The sequence below is a fragment of the Pleurodeles waltl genome, chromosome 8 (assembly GCF_031143425.1).
Source record: "Pleurodeles waltl isolate 20211129_DDA chromosome 8, aPleWal1.hap1.20221129, whole genome shotgun sequence".
Taxonomy (NCBI): domain Eukaryota; kingdom Metazoa; phylum Chordata; class Amphibia; order Caudata; family Salamandridae; genus Pleurodeles; species Pleurodeles waltl.
This window is the reverse complement of record NC_090447.1, coordinates 122,448,259-122,469,480: the sequence shown is the minus strand read 5'-3', so window position 1 is coordinate 122,469,480 and position 21,222 is coordinate 122,448,259. Positions and strand designations below refer to the sequence as shown.

General features: G+C 38.7%; 1 protein-coding gene across 1 annotated transcript in view; it reads right to left on the bottom strand.

Moving 5' to 3' along the window:
- Positions 1–21,222, bottom strand: part of MYO7A (myosin VIIA) — a 434,990-nt gene that overhangs the window by 46,538 nt on the left and 367,230 nt on the right. The window contains exons 38-40 of the mRNA XM_069203910.1: positions 11,134–11,291; positions 6,544–6,697; positions 1,612–1,767 (exon numbers count right to left, since the gene is read on the bottom strand). Of these exons, the coding sequence (XP_069060011.1) occupies positions 1,612–1,767; positions 6,544–6,697; positions 11,134–11,291 (468 nt within the window). The remainder of the gene's footprint in view (positions 1–1,611; positions 1,768–6,543; positions 6,698–11,133; positions 11,292–21,222) is intronic.

Genomic DNA, 21,222 nt, shown 5'->3' with positions numbered 1-21,222 from the left:
TCAATTTTTCTGTGTAGTGTAATAATTCTTCTGCACCTTTCTTATATGTTTTATGACTGTATTGAGAGTATATGATTCTTTACATACTTTTTCTACCTTAGTTTCAGGCTGTGGCATTTCAATGCTTGCTCCTTATACCCTTGACATGACACATAGGTCGTCATTATGACCCTGGGAGCCCGTAGACCGCCAGGGTGGAGGTGGCGGCCGCACCGCTGCGGCCCTGGTGGTGCAGACTGCCATATTATGAGTATGATGGTTTGATCACAGCCAAACCACCACAACGCCGCTGGTCCCGCTGGTACAGTTGGACAGGCGCGGCCAGCAGCATGCCTAATGCCGCCAGCCACATTACGAGGATGAACACGGCTTTTCAAGGTGGTCGCCCTGCCACTAAAACCCTGGCGGTAAATGCACCCAGTGACAGGCATCCCCATTCCTGTTGCCGGCACACACACCCCCCCCCACACATCCACACACTAGCTGACTACCACCCCCACTCGTTCACATGCATACATACACACCCACTCAACCGCACGCATCCATCCAGTCACCCCCATCCACCCTCTGCATCAAACACACACGTACACACCAGACACTTGCACACAACATCCCCCTACCCCTCCACCCTCTTTTGGAGGGGACATCTACCTGTCTCGGCGAGGTGGTCATCCGGGAGGGGAGGGCTCTCGGCATTTTCCACCGCCAACATCGCACCGCCGTTCAGGAAACTGCAGTGCCACATTACGTATCATAATATGGAGGACAGAGTCATGTTGGCGTAGTGGTGCTGGCGGTGGAAAACTCTCTCTTTGGCCGTCTTCCCAGACTAACGGTGTCAGATTTCCACCCGTAAATGGCGTAAATTTGACAGTATTCGTAATATGGGGGTCTTCGGGTGCCCGCGACCTCGCCGGTCTGTGAGAAAGACCTTCGAAGTCGTAATGAGGTCCATAGTGTTTGAGGAAATGGTACTGATTGAAGCATTGCACCAGCAGAAAGTCAAACTTTTCCAATGCTCAGGAAGGCCTATGAACTACTAATGATCATTTAAACACTGATAACTAAACTTCCCACTGAATTCTGTCAAATATTGTGAGGCATATGGTAGCCCTATCATTTTAGATTTCTGCAGTTTACTGGTCGTTGATTCTATGATCCGTCGGTTAGAACTTTTAGCTAATTGCAACCCAACAATAGTCTCACGACTTCATTTGTTTGTATGCATGCCTCTCTGATATGGCGGAACAGTGGCATGTTGGTGCATTAGAAAACACTGTAATTAATAAATACATTTGGAAGTTAATACGGAAATTGAAAGTTATAATTGTACTGCAGAGCCTTTTGTTACATTGATTTTTATCTTTTTAGTTAAATAAAATACACTAATCAAATATATAACACACAAAAGGTGAACTATAATTAAGGTTCATGAAGTAAAAAGTGTATGCCATGTGTGTCATCTAGGTGAGCAGAAATCGTATTGGGTATCAGACTTTTTTGCTAAAGACTTTACAATACCCAACAAGCTTAAAGCCCTACTGATATGGAACTGCCTCATTTAACTATTGCATTTCACCATCCATTCATAGGAAGACTGTCTTTATGTACCTCAGTGCTTTCTGTATTCGCTGCATGCAATCGTTGGCAAGTGGGTGCTGCTTCCGGGACTGAAGAAACCTCTGAATATGAGGCAGGAGAACGTTGCTCGGTGGGAAGAGTCCACTGCACAACCACAGCAACTCCCAGCCCTTCTCTTCACTGTACCTGTGATAAAAATAGTATGTGACATTGAAAAAGTGTGGGGCTCTTTACAAAGAATATAATGAATGACACAAAGTGAAAAACACTGGGGCAAGCCAGAGGGGCAGAAAAAATAGTTATTATTGTGTTAGAACAATTTTTTGTCATGTTCCAGAAAATAGGTCAGATAATGAAAAGATAGGTTTGGTTTAGCATGTATCATGTGCAACAAATGTGTGCAGTGTCTGCAGGTTTAAAGAAACACTGAGATAAACAGGTAATTAGGCTTGGGCGAAATTTAAACTAATGAGGCAAAGTCCACAAGATTCCTGAATTTCGCTTTATGTGACATTCACATTTTTTTTTAAATGTAACTTAAATATTATTTTAATTTTATGCCATTGCACATAGTTTCTCCTGGAGAAGACTCGCTCTTGCAGATGATGTCTTTCTTAGACACATTTTCTGAATAAAGCAGTTTCTTGGCGAAATCCTGCATGACATCTTTATGCAAGGTATGCCCTTGCTTTATAAAGATCAAATGAGATACCATTTTATTTGCAAATTATGGAATTTCAAACACCACTTCATGTAATCTGAGGAGTAGTTGGTCATCTGTAAAACTGGAAAACATTCAGGGGCATAGTTATAGGCCCCTAGCACCACCTTGCATCACATTAACGTAATTTACTTTGACGTTAATGTGGCCCAACGAGGCCAAAATACCCGCACCGGATTTACAGAGTGGTGCAATGCATGCACTGCGCCACTCAGTAACCCTTTGCGACACATTATGTCTACGCCAGGCATAATATATGTAAAGGGGGCGTTCCCCCATTAGGGGAGCCAGAAAAATGGCATAAGGAAATCTTTGAGATATCCTTGCGCCATTTTTACAGCACTTTTAACGCTGCTCGAGCAGGCGTTAAAAGCGGGGTTTCCATTCTTCAATATTTTGGCACTACTCTTGTAGAGTACATCAATAGCATCATAAAAAAAAAACACTATTGCGCACTACCCTGCGCCATGCTGCGCCGTATTGTAAATATGGTGCCGGTAGGGGGTGCTAAGGAGCAAAGGAAAAGTGGTGCTGCACTCTTTTATTAAACATTCTCTTATATTGAGGAGGTACCCGAGCCAATTTTATTTTTGATTTTGCCTCTCTCCAGCTGTTTCTTAGTAACCTAAGATTTTGGTACTGAGATATAAATAACTTTTATATGGCTAAATGGTCCCATGTAGGACCCCGCCAAACATTGCAGTGCCAGTCTGACACGAAGCAGAGCCCGATGATGATGCATGAGGGCTATTGCTTCTGAATGAGTGTGTGCCTGTGTAGAGAGGTTTGAATAACCTTCACCTTCTGGAACAGTGCACTCATTATTTTTATACTGTACATTGGGAGAACATGCACTGAATCAGTCAATCTCCCAGTCCCCCCTCTCCTTTTTTTCCTGGTTTTAAAGTGCCTGTCACTCAAGGTTCTGAAAGCAGCTCTGTTTTTGGATCACAATTCTTATTCTAGTGCACAAGAACTATGGAGCTTTCACAAAAACTGCCATATCTAATGCCATGTTGACTCAAGAGCTGCCATACTGCTATCTTACATTGTTATACCCAGCCTTGCTCTCCCTGCCTTTTTGCCTCTGAAATAGTTAACCACCTTTTCATGTCTGGCACTTTTAAGTGAAGATTCTTAAATAACTAGCTCAGTGTCTGGTGGATTATAGTTCCTGTATCTTTTTCAATGTATTTTTTCATTCTTCTCATAAAAAAAGCTCCACACTCTCTGAGTTTCGGTTTCTGTCACATTTACTCTCATTTGATTTACTAGATGACTGAAACCTATAAATATCATGCAAATTAGGGTTCGGCCAACATTAGATGCTCCTTGCTATGGAGGGGACATGCCTTTGATGTGCACAGCATTATTGCACTTTGCTTAATTTGCTAAAGAAACATGTGCAGACTTTACGTAGGTGTGCTTTATACTATCACTTTAACAATCAGGATCTTGGAGAAACGTTACTACTGCAGCCAATTCATAAAAAAGGCACTTAAAAATAACAAGGAACATATAGGCGTCTCACTCTTTTGGAAAGTGCGGTTAAAGTTTTTAAAAATATATTTATGAACAAACTGACTGCCTGAGTAAAAGAGAAATGCATTCTTCCGACTAACCAAACTAGGTCCATAAAAAATAATTTAATAGCAGATAATATATTTGCACCCACTAACTTCACATATTCATGTCAAGTAAAAACAAATGCTCCATTTTTTATTCATATATTTTGCATATATATATATATATATATATATATATATATATATATATATATATATATATATATATAGTTAAAATATGATTTCGACTATTTTTGGCTGAAAAGAATGAGATTTGTTAAAACTAGAATCAGGACCCACAAATCTACCACTTCTGCTGAATAGTTCATCTATTTGTTACTTGGCAAGAAAATGACAATTAGGGAAAGATTTATTTTGATCATTTATTGATTTCAAGTTGACTAGGTCTAATGGAAAACATAGGTAATCCATTGATGTAGAATTGCTGTTGAAGCTTGAGGAACTTTGGACTTTATGATCTGGGAAGGAGAAAGATTATACCATGTGTTCACTAAAGCAATCCTTACAGGACTTAGAGGGTCTGAGTAATCTTAATGAAAAACCTCTATAATAAACTGGGAATATACAAGGGACAATTCAGAAAGGCATCCATGTGTATGTGAAGTAGGACCCCTGAAGTATTACGCTTCTGAAATGTCACCAAAACATCTAAAATGGGAATAAAATGTGATATTCAAGTAATATTAATATACAACTAACACACACAGAAAGGACTGTGCCCTCTATGCACCTTTAATAATATGGAGTTACACATTCTGGGGCTGATTTATGAAGGTATTTTTCTGTTGTATGAGTGTTCATAAATTAGTAAATGCCTTTGTGGACTTGGATCCATATTGTACAAGATGCATCAAAGTTCTGTTTTGAGGAGAATGCGAATAACATTTCTGAAAGGGTGGTCAAGATCGTTTTGTTGGTTGCAATAAACTGGATACAAATATTTTTTGTCTGTAAAGGAAAAACAGCCAGGCAGTTTGCTAATGATAAGTACAATAATCTCAACATGTGGTTTGTTGACAATTCAATATTGTAATAACCTCTTGGCTCAGCCTACCTGAAGTTGCTTCAATCAAACTGAGGAGGATACAGAACTTCACAGCTCGTAGAATAGCCTGTTTGAGAAAGTTCAATCATGTTTCACAAGCCAAAACCCATCTCCACTAGCGGACCATCAAAAAGAGAACAAACTTCAAGTCACTTTGCCATATGCCGAAGGTTTTCTATGCAACATAGAAATCCTGTATGTAAAAAAGCTTCAGTCACTACACATGTGGTAGGAGCCTCTGTTTGAATTCTTTGGTTTTGTTCTTTGTCTCCTCACGCCAGACAGTGCTGATTAAGAGGTTCCGCTTGTCTCCTCGTTGATTCTTTGCTATGGAATACTTTCTTAATCAAATTCCAATCTATTTTTCCAGTCTCAAATTCAGTAAGGCTCCTAAAACATATTAATTCTGTTAGGACTTATTTCTTTTCAGTTTCTTAGCCTTCGACAACGTTGGACCCCATTAAGTTTTTTAATCTGCATCTTATCTGATAGTTCATTAATGCTAAGTTGCTTATGTGGGTGGATTTGTGCTTTATAAGAATAAATACAATCAAATCTAATCATATAAAATCATATTAGTGTGCTTATCCTTACAAAAAAGTAGGGATAGTTAATATATAAAATACAATAAATATTTGTATCTTATATCATTATCTCTTGTAATGGGTTGCACATGTATCTTTAAATGTATATGTAAAATGGAATAAAAAATCTGTACACAGCAGGTAGCCACCCACAGATTTCAGAAAAAGAGTGATGGAGGTTGACAAATGGAGGAATTTTATGTTATCTGCCAAATACAGTTTAAACAAGTGACAAGTGATGCAGAAAGGACAGGAGAAAGGCACAGATTTTTTATGCCAGTAGATAGAATGTTTACGCTGCATTGTATTTTATCATACTTAAGTATATTGCAGTTATTTCCAGAGAACTAAGAATAACTCTTTGAACCGGAGTAAACAACATTGATCTGGGCACTGCCTGCTTTATTTAAGTGACTTTGGGGACTTAGACCATCAATGCTTTCTGGTGCTGGTCAGTGCCCCTGCTTATTTTGACAAGTTTATTTACAAAGAAGTGTTAATTGTTTGAGTCTAAGCTGTTGGAATATATTTATTGACTGACATAGAGGTAGGTGTAAGGAGTAAGACAGGATTTTTATTTGCCTCTAAAGATTTTCTAGGCATCCTTTGTCTTCATTGTGAAGACAGTGTTAAGTATTCTGTGTTTAGGGTGTTGAAGTGTTGGAATTGTGTTGCATAAGATCACCTTCATCATTTTTGCTGCAGAGAATGAGGGTGTGCTTGTACCACTCACTATGTATTATAAACATGGCTACCTTGTGGAAGAAAGAGGTGGTGAAAGCATGAGTTTTCTGGCATGTAGGGATTAAAGAGTTAACTCTTTAGCTTGATGTTATGTGCAGCAGCTACCCATCTCTGAAATGCTCTGCCTCTGCAAACAGTCTGTTGCGTATTGTGGTTCAAAATAGCAAGAGAAAGTAACCAATACACTATGAAGTACACAGGGGCGAATCAGTCTGATAGGCATGCATATGCTACAAGAACATGGATGCTAGTCACAGTCAGATAAACCGCTATCAGCCTTACTTTATGTGGTTGTCGGTGAGCTGCTTCAGGATTTGGCTGAAGATCTCATCCTTCAGAGGCTCTGCTTTCAAGGCACCTTCAAATATTTGGTCTGTGAGCTCATTTACGGATCGCATCCTCTTTGAAGGATAATCCCCCATATACTTCAGTATAGGTTCAAAGTTAGTTAAGTAATAGCCACAAAACAAGAAGCACAGTATACCTAAACTTCAACATGGATATGTTTCATCATAATTAAATGTTCAAGCTAAGATTTAGCTGAAAGTTTACAGACCACTGCACATACATCCAATTTTGTCTCAATTAAATTTTGTAAAGCAGGAAGCCTCTTCCTATACATATTTAACTACTTTTTCATGCATATTTAAACACTTTGCTTTATACTTGATGTGCAGTGGTTTTCAAATGACACCTATACTTGGTCGAACCTCTTGTAGTCCATGGGAGTCCTCTTGGGGTTTTTAATGCCTCAAACAATGTGAATTTCATGGTTTGTGAACTTTGAACAAAGGTTGTTGAATAATTCAGTTAGAGTAGTTTTTTTGCAGGAGAAGAATTATAAAAAACAACCTTGAATGGAAAGATTTTGCTGCACTAAATGATTTCACACAAAACTGATACTATGGTTGAATGCCAATATATTGACTAAAGAAACATGGTACTACAGAAATATCTTCACTAAAAAAATCGAGGACCAAAATATCAAGAAAGTAAATGCATATAGTTAGGTGTAGATTTCCTATTTTTAACTACAAAGTGACGTTACAGTTAGGAATTGTAATCATATCTTAATTTAGAGTAAACAAAACCTAGTAATTCATTGAAAAAAAAAAAAAAACAGCCTGGTTTAAAACTCAACAGGTGGGTTACTCAATCACAACCGTGACGGATATCATGTCTGCCAAAATCTAAATCCCATAGAAGATAATGGGATTTAGATTTTGGCAGACGGGATTCTGTCACCGCTGTGATGGAGTAACCCAGCCGGTGAGTTCTAAATCAGGCCCAAAGTATTTGAACATGAATCTCTTAAAAAACTACTGAACAGTTTTACTTCAAATGTTTTAAAAAAACTAACTTTCTGGACAAAGATCTAGCTTTCTGTTAAATTTCATTAATATCCATTCAGCTGTATTGGCTGTAACGCAGTTCAATTTTCCATAAGAAATTAACATCGCCAAAACACGGTTTGAGCCCCCCCACTTTTTTATCAGCACCCAGTTGACAGATCACTTCTCATTATGAGTGCCCTAATAATTCTGAAGGGGGCGTTAATAAGAGAACAAGAACTGGCAAAAATAATATTTCTATCTTTAATAATGTGACAACTCATGTAAACACAGACATTCACAAATTTGTTTACAAGTATGGTATGATTGTTAAAGACAGCCCTGTTGATGTTGAAAGTCCTGGAAAAAGGATAGCTTTCTTTAAAGAATGCATGTAGGGGATATTAAATTGAATGTGAAAATTAGCATGATGATTTAATGTACTTTTCAGATGTAAATAGTTTTTGATGTAATCTAATGGAAGCACTTATGTAATGCAGAATGATACACCAAACATCCAAAGGTATGAGGTGAGAAAGACACACTCGTCAGGGTGCAGCCAAAGACCATTCTATGCACAATTTAGAGAATGGATAACAATAGGTTAAAGTCAGACGTGCTCTACGACAAACCTAAAAAGCACTATAGAGTTTGTTCTTATCAGCAATGTTCAGTTCTAGACATGGCTAGCCTATCTAGTTAGCTTTCTTAAGGGTTGCTGTGAGTTGCAGAGTAGTTATATCTCAGTCCTTCTCACTGTGAAACTCTGTGCCCCCAAATGTACAGAGAGTTGAGATCCACATGCTGTTATTAAAAACACAGGCTCTTATTTACTAAAGTATGGCACAGGGGCAAGCATGTTGCAACATGATGCAAAAACAGCATCACATCTCTAAACATCTTAAATGCTCACAGGTGCAGTACTAAATTAGATTGCATTCTCTGTGTGGCTGCTCAGCCATTAGTAAATATAGGCTTTACCCACTCATCCTTTAGTGTCACATTGTGTAATGAAGTCTGCTATACAAGCCACAGGATCCAACAGCAATTTTGATGATGAATGAGTCACTCTGGAACAATGAGACGTAATGATATAATATGCCACCAATTTTCCCCACCCTCACAATGAGACATTTACTAGTGGCTAGTAACCACAGAGTCTCTGTGCTGCCTCAAGTACTGCACACCTTTTCTATATACTTAGCCAAGCTTAAAATCAATGAGTGATTGGATACTAAGCTGGCAAATGGACTGTTCATACATTGTGATGTAGTTTTCTTGAAGAAGTGAATCTTCAACTTTTTCCTGAACTGGAACACTGTAAGAATGATCCTAATGTATAGAGGAATGTTGGTCCAGATCTTGCCTTGCGTTTTCATTTTCACACTTCTTAGACTCCTGTCTTATGGTGTTCTGGCTGTGGGTGTGCCAAGAACTACAGACAAGGTGAGCTTATCTGTAATATAAGCAGGAGTGCTGGTTGTGATGGCTTTGCAAATGATGCAGCTGGTTTTGAACACAGTGCAGGCCGCCAAGGGGAGGCATTGGTGTTCCTGGTGATATTTCTGCAGCCTTGGATGAGGCATACTGCAGTGTGCCCTCAAGGGGTGCCAGTGTTCAGTCCAGTGACCATGGAGCAGAGTGTTACCACCATTCAGATTGAGAGTACCAGGACTTGAACAGACGTTCTGAAGGCACTTTCTGCCAAAAATGGTTCACATTCTTTAAAAGTGAGGGCTAGTACCAGGCTGTCTTTGTGTTTTTTGGCAATGCATTCCTTGAGGGTGAAGTTGATGTCCAAGGTGAATTCAAGTGATAGGCATTCAGTGGAAGTTGGCGTTCGAATCTGTCAAGGTTCATGTCATTGAGCCAAGTTTGCACTGTTTCTTGTTCGTTGCTCCTGGCTAATAACAGAAATTCTGTCTAGGTTGGGTTGATCTTCAGGTAGGTGCTTGATATCTAGGTCTAGGTGATGTGCAGGCAGTGTTTGAGGTGTCAGATGCCTTCTTGTTAAATTTGATTTGTCAAGTAAGATGAGAATCCTCTGATATGAGTCTCTAGATTGTTGCACCGTGGGGTCTTCAATGATGCCCTGCAAGGGCTGAAAAGCACCTGCATTTGCTTATTTTACCATTCATAGGTGAAGTCTAAGAGCTCGGGATCCACTGTCACTATTTGAGTGCGGCCATGACTAATTCCAATGTGTCTGACCCCATTTTCTAACGCATAGCGAACTAAATAACAATGGAATGATGACCTACCCAGAGAAATTCAAAGAACACTTCCACTTATAACTTTTTTACTCGGTGAATTAAGTTTCTCAAGGTCTTTTATAAGTTCTGTTACTCACAGACATTACTATTTATGCATGTGTATGCACAAGCATCAATGTAATACACAACGTTTTTGCACTTTAACACACTGGAGTTATTTATCAGCAGCAAAAATATTCTTCCCATAAAGAAACCTGCAACCCTAAATCACCCACCAGTTTTGGGGATGCTCTCTATATATTCCCACCCTGGAAATACATTTACTTCTCTGTTTTTGAAACAGCAAACATATACTGTGTGAGAATGTGCTTCCTGTGAGCACATTTCCTGGCACATAGCTTTAGACCATGCTGTCATAATATTCCAAGTGCAAATCACGTCCTCTGGGTACAAAGTTTGAACTTACACGCACAACACAAGCCACTTGCGTACCTAAGGGCAACATAAGAAAGCACATGCTTTTATGTAACCTTTTAAATGCTGTCTCTCCACTGAGTTTAGAACAATACCTTTAAATTGTACTGATGTTCATGCAACAATTTAAACCAATGAATTGCAGTTGGAAACCACTGAGCCTAGATGTCTGCCACCCATTTGCTAACCAAAATTTGTATACTGCCCTTCAAATCTTCCTCTTTGTATTGCTGCATCAAAGGGGCCATCCAGTGTAGAGAAAAAAACTTCTCTTTACCGCATCTCTAACAATCACCACCAAGAGGTGTTCTAGAATGTTGCTTTGTTTGATGATCTCTGCTTGAGTTTTGAGACATACTGTGCCTTTATTCATTGGATGACCCCTTTTAACGCCATAAAACCTGCACCATCACACATGCTGACAAAAGCATGTGTGTCAATGAGCCTCTAGACTACAGTCCTGCTTCTCTTAATTACTCCTAAAACAGTGTCCTGCCGATGCTGTTGGAAGAGGTTCACAACCACCACCAGCTCTGTGTCACAGACATGAGGTGTAGAACAAACTAGCTCCTTAACATCAGGCAGGATGGTGCAAGCAGTTCAACTATGGGCCATAAGATGTAGAACAAACTAGCTCCTTAACGTCAGGCAGGATGGTGCAAACAGTTCAGCTATGTGCCATGTAGTGGGAACCTCAGTGACAGTCCATGCTTGCAGACAACATAAGTGCAATGGAAAATACGAACACATTTCTAAGATAAGATGGGTTAGTATAGAATCCTCCCATCCCCCACTTTGCACTCGGCCATGGATGACTGTCATAGATTCCCTTTAAAACAGCACTCAAAGGATATCGATAAATGCCATGCAAGCCTCCTGGGACAGCTCTTCACTGCTCAGGACCTTCTTCAGGAGGGCCTGCTTGATTGGGTCTCGAGTGTAGGACCAAAGCTTGTCTTTTCCTCGATTCTTGGTTATCATCACTCGACTCAGAGTATGCTTAGGAGGGGGCCTGGAGGGAATAACAGAAGAATTAAAGAGATGCTTATGTACTTGGATACACTGAACAATCGAAGGATCAAATCCTAGTTCTCCATTCTTTGACAATGGGAAACTAAAAGTATCTCTAGCTGCATCATTACACATTTGTTAAATAAAATATAATTTATTACATTACAAGGACTGGAGGGATTTTCATTTTGCTATCATTTTGTTAGACACTTGCTTTCATACTCATCATCCCAGCATTAGAAGACTGACATTGCTCTCTTAAATGAGGTGCGAAAGGCCTTAGGCATTTGAAAGTCTTCAGCTAAGTGGGCAGCAGGAATTTGTAAAGGGACCATCGTGTGAATGATGTCACAACAGATCTCGAAACCTGATCTGACATCATCAAACAAAGCAACATTCTAGAATGTCTGTTGTTGCCGATTGTTAAAGTTGCAGGACTGGGCAAAGAGAACTGTGGGTTTCTGTACATTGGATGGCCCCTTTAAAATTTTAACAGAATGGTGTACAGTGGAGATGGATGTCTGGCAAAAGTAGATTTCAGGTGTGATTTGCTACTCAAGAGCACAAGCATCACAAAAGCAAATGTCGTATTATAACACAATTGTTATGTTATGGTACCTTCTACTGATTTGTAAAGAGCACTAATCACCCAAGAGGGTATCCAGTTGCTTGGGAAGGTTTGTAGGTTTGTGGTTCCCAAAGTGCTTATACAAGGAGCCTGGTCTTCAGCTTTTGGCAGAATTCAAGAAGTGAGGAGGAGGCTCTGATGTGTTGGGTGAGGTTGTTCTATCTCTTGACTGACATGTAGGAGAATGAGCGCCCTCCAGTTTTGTTTTTGTGGATGTGGGCAATATGTGTGAGTGACAGTGAGACAGTGCATAGATGTCTGGCGGATCGTGACAATTATGTAACATGGTGCTTAATTTTACAATGGTGCAACTTCACCCCAGATGGAAAAACACTACATAGGTGTTTAACTGTGGTTCTTGTGGTGATTAATCTGAAAATCTGGATAACAGAAAGTTTGTTGCTCTTTGTGGCATTGAGAAAAAAGCAGGTTCATTTAGAATCCATTTAGTTGTAGGAATCTTTCAGCTACCCATGACAAGCAGAATCGTGTGGTTAATTGTGCTAAATGCTGCGCTGATGGATGAGGTCGATAAGGACTCACACGCTTGTCCCTCTTCCATTGGTTGTTTAAAGCCATTATCCAAGGTCATTCATTAAATATTTTGGTAGATATGGTACTACAGGCTGAGGAGTGTTAACAAAGGCTTGAGCAGATTACTTTTGTGTCAATTTCAGGGTTGGGGGGGTGTTAACGCTGAACTTTAATAATGAATATTCATGTATTTTGAGTGTTGGATTTGCGTAGAAAATGTATTAACGTAGACAAAAAGAATGCACGCACTTGAAGGTGCACCCACCAGAATGGCCGTCAATGGTACTTATTAATGGCTTATTAATATGACATTTTGAGCTTATGTTTAATTAATGTAGTAATATGTCATATTAAGGGATATACATTATGTTTCAGCTTTATTAATTGTAGGCATTAACTTAGCAAGGTCTTGGTCTTGCTGCACGGCCTCATGTCAAGCTGCATTTCTTAATCAAGTGATAAAATGTATACTTAGAGAATTAAATTGTGATTTTCCATTGTGCTGACCAAGTGCTCGTAGCTGAAGTTCGTTCTCATGAGAACTGCTTGCTAGAAGATGATGTACTTGCTAGTGAAACAATGTTTAATGTAGTATGTGAAAGACTGACCTTTCCAGGAAAAAACAATGGATGCACTGACTGGAGTATAAGTTGCAACAGTATTGATACCTGACAAGCCAAACGATGGGAATGAGAGAAGAGGAGCCAATCAGCGACATGTGAATCATGTACTAGTAAAAATTGTAGATTTGAGGTTTTAGTTTTATTGGACTAAAAGCCAACATTCGACTCTTTGACCAATAAGGATGTGGAAGTGGTTTTAGGGAATCTAACTTAGCCGGACTGCACCGAGAGAAGATAGGCCATTATTTACTTGACCGTCTTGAGAAGAGACATGCTTAACTTTACTGCTTGAAAAGACATTGCTTTTTTTGAACCTTAATGCTGAATCCTGATGCCTTCCTGACTGAACTGATGTCCTATTGACGAAGTCTGTCACAGCTTGCTGAATCATATTGAGGACAGGTATAAAATTACGTTACTGAATGTTATGTCTATTTGCTTTTGTTTGTAGGTACCAACCGCTATTTTGATAGAGCCATAGTTAGATGTTTTTGCAAATTTGTGTGACTAAATTGTTTTGCATGAAGCCCAAACATGCTATTCTAATATTATGTTACTTAGGGTTCTCACTGATGAGGTTTGCTACACGTAATAACAGTTGATGTCTTTTCTTTGCTGAATCTAAATGTATGTTATTTCGTTTGCACAGTTATTCCTGCTATTAATTTGTACTCTAACCTTAGAATGTGTAGTAGCTCAAGCTTTGATTAGATTGCGATTCTTTTGCCGCTTTGGTCAGGCAGTGTTGTTTTTGTATGTTTATCATCTGATTTTGAGACTAAGTTGCGTCACATTAGCATTGTTAATATGTTGAAATAAACATTGTAACTTTTACATAAAGGTGTGGTTATTCATGACTGAAAGGTCATGGTGTGTGGAAATTACTGACTCCTATTGATTATTGATGTTATTGATTGCTAAGGTTATTGATCTGTATTAGTACGGGGTTCATGGTGGGAAAAAACTCGAAGCGCAGTCAAAAGGTCCATGGGCCCAATAGCGTCTCCCTTGTAAGTTTACTTAATAAGGTCTGATGTGCTAACAGAGGTGGTAGCAGAGAATGGGTTGTCTCCTTAAGAGCCCATCATAGAGGCCCGGTACATGGTCTGTTTCCTTAAAAGCCGATCATACGGTCCAGAAATAGCTAGTAGAGTATTTGGCCCCAGAGATAGTAACCGAGGAATAAAAGGTGTTCCCAGAGATGATAGTGGGTAAGGATTAATATCCTACAGAGACTAAAATAATTCGTACAGTTGGAGAAACTGGTGAAAGTTGTGATTTTTCTAGATTTGATTTATACAAAGCGGAAAGAAAATGTGCCCTAAATATCTAAAATGATTTCCCCAGAAACTTATAGCATGCCAATTACGTTTTGAGGATGTCCTCGTGTGTTCTAGTGACTGTGTAAATGAAGTAGGTTTTGCGCTTGCACAGCTCATGCAAATCGCAGGTGAATTGTGATATTTGTGAGGATTTAAGGAGTTTGCGTACTCCAAATGAAGTTGTAGAAGGAGTGTGTGTACACTGAAGTGTGAGGGTACGGGAGTCGTCGAACTTCACGTGTGTGGTGCTTTGTGGTCAAAAATTGTCCATGGGTTGGTGGTATACAGACCCTGTGAGGAAATGAATAACTTTTGACATTCCAAATTTGGGGGCCTCAATGGAAGCCTGAGAGGCTCTTCTGCATGCTCCTCAAACCACTGACCTAGCAATTTCAGGCACTGACCAGGAAGCAGAAGGAGTATCAAGTTGCCACTAAGAGACTTAGCTTGAGAACTTCATGGTTGGGCAGCAGATTCTTTGTCTACAGTAGCAAGTGATCAGGATTTTGAACCGCACCAAGGTGGGTCTAAAATCTGACAAAGGTAGTGATCCAGTCCTTGTGCTTTGGCAAAGCCAAACAAGAAGATCCCATAGTTACATATAGCATTCTCAGTTGAATCATCTACATCAGGACTTTCAGACCCACTTGTCACCAAAACAGTACACTGCTTGCATTGATCTTTGATTGTGCTTTGACCTTCAGGTGCACCAAGAGCACATATCCATAAGCAAGTGCCAATTTTGTGAACACTCAATGAGTCATGCTAAGGGTGGGAAAACGTTATTGAACACTTCATACAACCAGGTGATGCTTAAGGGACCGGTGCCACATCCCCTGGACTTAAGTGTGAAGTTACCTTTCCTAAGGAGATGTAGCACCTAACTCACATGCTAACTAGGTTATGTTGATGTTGGTACAGTCCTTGAAAACCAAGACATTTTGTAACATCTTTCTATTTCTATTTCAATGAATGGCTCCTTGTAATAAACCATTTTTTATACTTGCTGAGGCGTATTACCTCAGAACTCAAGCAACCAAGGCAAAATAAAGGGCTAGAAAGCTTTTTCAAATTATAACCATATCAAAACTCAGGAAAGAGAAATATTATGAATTTGTTGAATATTTCTGAAACAAAATAAACATAACTAGAAGGCACTTATCCCTTTCTTTGAAATCTTCCACTATCATTATATCAACTACATATTAATGACCCTTTTTAAACAAACTGAAGGCTTCTCTAAGAGAGAAATAGGACACATATTATGTAGCTGACCCGCTACTGTCTAATCATACAAATTAAATCAGATAAAGATTGCTATAAGCCTGGTTTGAAAACATAAACTTATCCCTCACAAATGATATGGTACATAACTTCCTAAACATTGGACATATCAATTCCTTGGCCTTAAAAGACGCCTTGATTACCACCGCTTTATCATTAGCATGCCATTTATAACTAAACTATTGGTAAACCGTGTTGCTTCCAGCAGGAGGAACTGACACTTCAGAGGGTGGTAGCAGTGACTGATATTCCTTGGAAATGTCTGCTGGAATTAATATTGACTACAAACCATATTAGATGTATATTATGCCTTTGATACAGAGGGCCATAACATCTTCCTGTTCACTGTGAAAGAAGACCTTGTAGTTGATGATGTAGTAGCAAAATGATTCAAACCCTCCTTTACAATTAGGGGCTTATTTACAAGCCCCTCTGAGACGCCGGAACGTCACCATTAATAGTGAATCCCCTACTCTAGCAGATTGAATGAGGATTGCCACTGGGTCTAATGGGCTGGTAAGATGAGTTTCATTAGAACGTAATAATTTTCAATGAGCCTTTTTATTTGCATGCCCCGATAAAAGTTAATGGGAGCGCTTTATGGTAGAACCGTGTCACAGTTTAGGCTTTTAGGAAATGGCTGCCAAATGAGATGAGTACAGTGAGGGAGACAAAGAAAGAGAATGGTGCAAATCGGTAAAAAAAAGAACAGAGAAAAAATCAAAAATAATGAGAGAAGGGTAAGAAAAATAATATTGAGAAGAGAAAAGAAAGCTAGGTAGATGGAAAGGGGAAGAAGAGGAAAATGAAGGTGTGAAGTGAAATGAAATTAGGATGAAAGGAAGGGAAGCAGAATATGTAGAAGGATAGAAGAAAAGTTTCAAGGAAGGGTAAAAGGGAGAAAGGTGAAAACTAGGCTGAAAGAAAGGAAGAACAAAAACAAGGAAGAGTAAAAGACGAGTAAAAGAAAATAATCCTGAAAAGAAGTCAGAAAGTGAAACAATGGCTTATGGAAGAAAGAAAGGTTGGGGAGTCAAATAGAGAATGGATGGATGAGGGATGAACTTGTGGCTTTGTGAAAGGATGCATGAATGAAACAATCAAAAGATGGAGGGAATGATGAGAGGATGGTGGGATAGCAGACAGAAGAAAGGATACACAATTGAGAAGAACTCTTCTATAGAATGTTCAGAATATTTGCTTCACTGGTTTGATGACATTAGATGTATTGTTCAAAGTGGAGTGTGTTTTAAATTCTGGCTACATCCCACAACAATCTCTTATCTTGCCTCCATATAACAAACTTCTGCTTTTTTTGCAACACTCACAGTAAACCCAATGTCCGTCTTAACATACCCTTAGCCAGAAAGAGATGCATCTTCCATGAGGCTTTCTCTATTGAGTCCCCAAGTAATAGGACTCTCTTCCGTCAGAACTCACAACCACACTTCTAGCTTTTGGAAGTTTTTTTGTTCAAACAATTTCTTAATATTGTGTCAGCTCTATTGTTAATGACTACTTTTTCATTGATTGTTTTTTTGTAGGCTTGGTGTTCAGTCAGCCATCAGCAATTGCAAAGTTCAAGCAACAAAAATAAACAAATATGTAAGTAAGTAAATAAATATGTGGATGGGATCATACTTTGATCACTCATTCAAGAAATCCTGCTATACCAACTTACATGGAGGATGAAAATTACACATCTGAAACAGTTTTCTTCCTAATCCCAACTTCTGATTCAATGAAATATTGATACATGACATCTGGTAAACTGGTTTCCAGCCCTCGATTGTTGAATAACCCAGATTCTCAGGTTTTGTTTGGATAATAAAATCAACCTAGGAGAATCTAAAATTCAGATTGTAGTGATGTGATTTTAACTGCTTTATTTAAAACAAAATCTGGCCACTCTGAAAGCTGCGTTTTTTATGTTGCAGCCATTTAGTCTGTACTGTTCGTAAAAGAGATCACAGTATGCCTTTCCTGCCATCCCTAAAACGGCTGCTGGCAAGATGGCCAACTGGCCTGCTTTACCAAAAGGCCCTAGACCTATACACCCCAACATAATAATCACAAAAACTGACTATCCGTGGAGGCTCATGCAAGGTTAGAAGTAAAAGAAACCATACCCTACAAATCTAAAGCTTCAACTAGCGATTAAAGAGTATTTCACAAGGTTATGCATCAAAGTTATGGAACTCATTGGTCCTCTCTTTCTAGCATTTTAAGTGTACCTTTAAAGCACACATCAACATAAAATACCTGGGTTATCCTACATGCCTCATGCATCTTTACCACTGATTTATAGTTTGTCAAACTTGCTTTTGAGACTCTAAAAAATAAATGTGACCACTGATCATACGTGAGGTTTTTGCAAAAAACACCATTTGAATATAGTGACAGAGCTTTCATATTTGGCATGAAATTTACATGTGTTAAGAGAACTATAACATATGTTGAAATTAATATGATGCACTAAAATTACTGAAATTAATATAAAACTTTCTGAGGCTGGTCACACCCTGGCCACAATAATCAGAAAATAATCACCATTCTCCACTTGGCTTGTTGGATATTTAGATTTAGGTTGGCAATTAGAAATGAGCTAGCTACGGGTACAGACTGAGTTTTTATAAGCCCCATTTCTTGATTTGGTTGAGATCTAGGCTGTGGTAGTATGGTGTGGTCTTGAAAGGGGATATTTGGGGCTAGGCTGGAAGGTAGATTGAGTCTACCAAGGGCATACATATTGTAGTTATTAGATCTGTTTGTTGGTGAGTTTGTCTTAAATGTAAGACTGTTGGGGCTATTCACAAAAATAAATTGCACATATGAGCACAGCCGGCTTTAGGGGGGTGGAACTGGTGTGGGCGCACTGGGCACTGAGTTGGAGGGGGAGTACTGACCTGGGGGGGTAGCGGAGTAGGGGGCTGTGTTTAGCAATAACTTACAATTTAAAAGCACCTGAAACACAGTTCCATCTGCGTCCAGCTGTCAGGCAACAATAAAATGTCAAGATAGCTCTTGTGATTCATTTTTTTGAGAGGGAGATTGAGTTTTGTCCAGTGCCAGTTTTGACTCGCCATATAGTAGCACAGAGGGTTAATATGCCTGCTGAAAAGAACAGATCTATATTTTATGTAGATAGCCGAGTGGATTAGTGAAGCCAGTCTTTACCAGCACTTTAAAACACATGAAAAGTATGTGAGAGAGGAGCTATGGAGAGATGAGGGGCACTTTTGCCGGGTGGTAGTGCGGGAATCTGAGGAGGAGGCCCTGGGGTGGGGGGTGCCAAAATAGATCGTTGCACATGGTGCCACCAGCACTAAAGCGGGCCCTGCTTGTGAGTCATTTACACATGTAATTTTCTGTTACACTTTTGAGTAACCTTACTATTTTAGCTATTCAGACAAAAAAATCAAAGTGTAACATTACTCAAAAGTGTAGACTCACGTCTCCACCGACTGACAAAAGGTGTGGAGCCAAACTTAGAAGTATATTTAACTACTGCCAAAAAGGAAACAGTAGTAAGTCCAGCACCACACATGACCATCCCCTGGTATTGCAACACCCTCCCATAGAAAATAATGGAGGTAATGTCCTAAATTAAATTATTTTAACTAGGTAAATATATAAATAAGTATAATTTAATTTTATGCTGAGCTGAAGTCATTTACTACTGTTTGGGTCCACCTTTTGTCTCTAGTAACGTTAGACGTGCAGTATACAAACAGCAATAAACTTTTTCTGGGTGGTGCATGTCCCATCCTAAACCCCTCTCTACCCACACATACTCCTCATTATTCCTCCTAAACTTCTCATAAACTCCTCCCATTTGCTAGTAAGTAAACCCCTCTTTTCAGCCATTCCGCCTGGTCCATAACCTACTTACTACTAAGTAGTGCATTTACATGTATGAGGATCTCCTCATAGAAAAGGTAGGAGAAGTGGAGGTGGGGATCTACACTTGTGGGGTAGTGAATAGCCTTTTCCGGCACATTAGTAGTGCTATTGTAATACTACTAAAGTACTACACAATGCACTTTGTGAATAAGTACCAATATCTTCACACATTTCTAAATACACAATTTCATATCTAGGCTATATCACATGAGGTCTGGGCTTATGATGTTCTCATTTAGGAGCTGCATTCTGAGGTGCATTTTCTTATGTCGATGTAGTTGTCTATGTGGTGAGTTCTGAATATTTGCCTTGGAAATGTTATTTCTGGACACATTTGTGTCATTTACCATGATAAACTGCCAACCTTGAACAAGTGAAACATTTTAATGGTATTTTCGCCTGTCAGGCAGCTTCATCAGCAATGTCTAAGGAGACTTTTAAATCGGACCCAATATTACTTGTTTGGGCTGTGTAGTATCACAGCACAAAATTAGGCGGTAATACTGTTCCACTCAGCTTGAGGGTCATAAATTGTCTCAGTCTTTGTGCACCAAACGTCTCACACAGCATAGTCTTGTACCACAATCTCCTCATGCTGCATGTTCAAGTGTGTTAAAATTATCTATTCTCTTTTCAGTGCATGTTATATTAATTTCACAGCATGTCATATCCACTTTTGTGCATGTAATATAAAAGTCAAGAAACCACTCATTTTAAAGCATGTTATTATCATTTCAATGCATATCATATTAATTTAAACATGGGTTATATTTATTTCAACTCATGCCTTATATTTTTTATTGGATGGCACATTTATCTCATTGTGTTTCAAATTATCTTCAAGGATTCTCTTATTCATTTTCACATACATCATACTTATTTTTACCCAGGTCATATTCATTTAAACATGTGTTCTATTCATTTCAATCATTGTCAAGTGTACGTTACATTCACTTCAAAATGTGTCATATTCATTTAAATGAATGCCATATTTGTTTCAGCAAATGTTATATTTCAGTATAATTCTTATTATTCTTAAGGCATGCCAGATCCTTTCTCACTGAGGTCTTATTACTTTTAGTGTATGCCATATTCATTTCACCGAGTGTCATATTCATATAAGTGTAAGTTTAATGCCTGCTATATTCCTTTAAAGCGGGGCGAAACTCATTTCAATATGCACCATAATCAATTCAAAGTATCTCATATATATTTCAATATGGGTAACACTGATTTCAAAACATGTCATATTCATTTAATCATAGAGCATATTGAATTCATTTAGCAATGGACATATTTATTATAAAGTATTTCATATACTTTTTATGCATCTTATATTAATCTCAACACAACATACTAATTTAAAGGTGTGTTATGCTACTCTCAATACACCCCAAACTGATTTCAGTTCATGTCACATAAATAGTAATGGAAGTCATTTTTACACTTTTTCATACCCAGTTCAGCAAATTGCATATTCATTTGAATATATGCCATATTCATTTCAATGTGGCCAATATTAATTTCAACATATATTGTATTAAAGTTCACACATGCTATAGTTATTTTAAAGTGTGTCATATTTATTTTAATATGAGTCATAATCATTTCAAAATGGGCCATATTCATTTCAACACC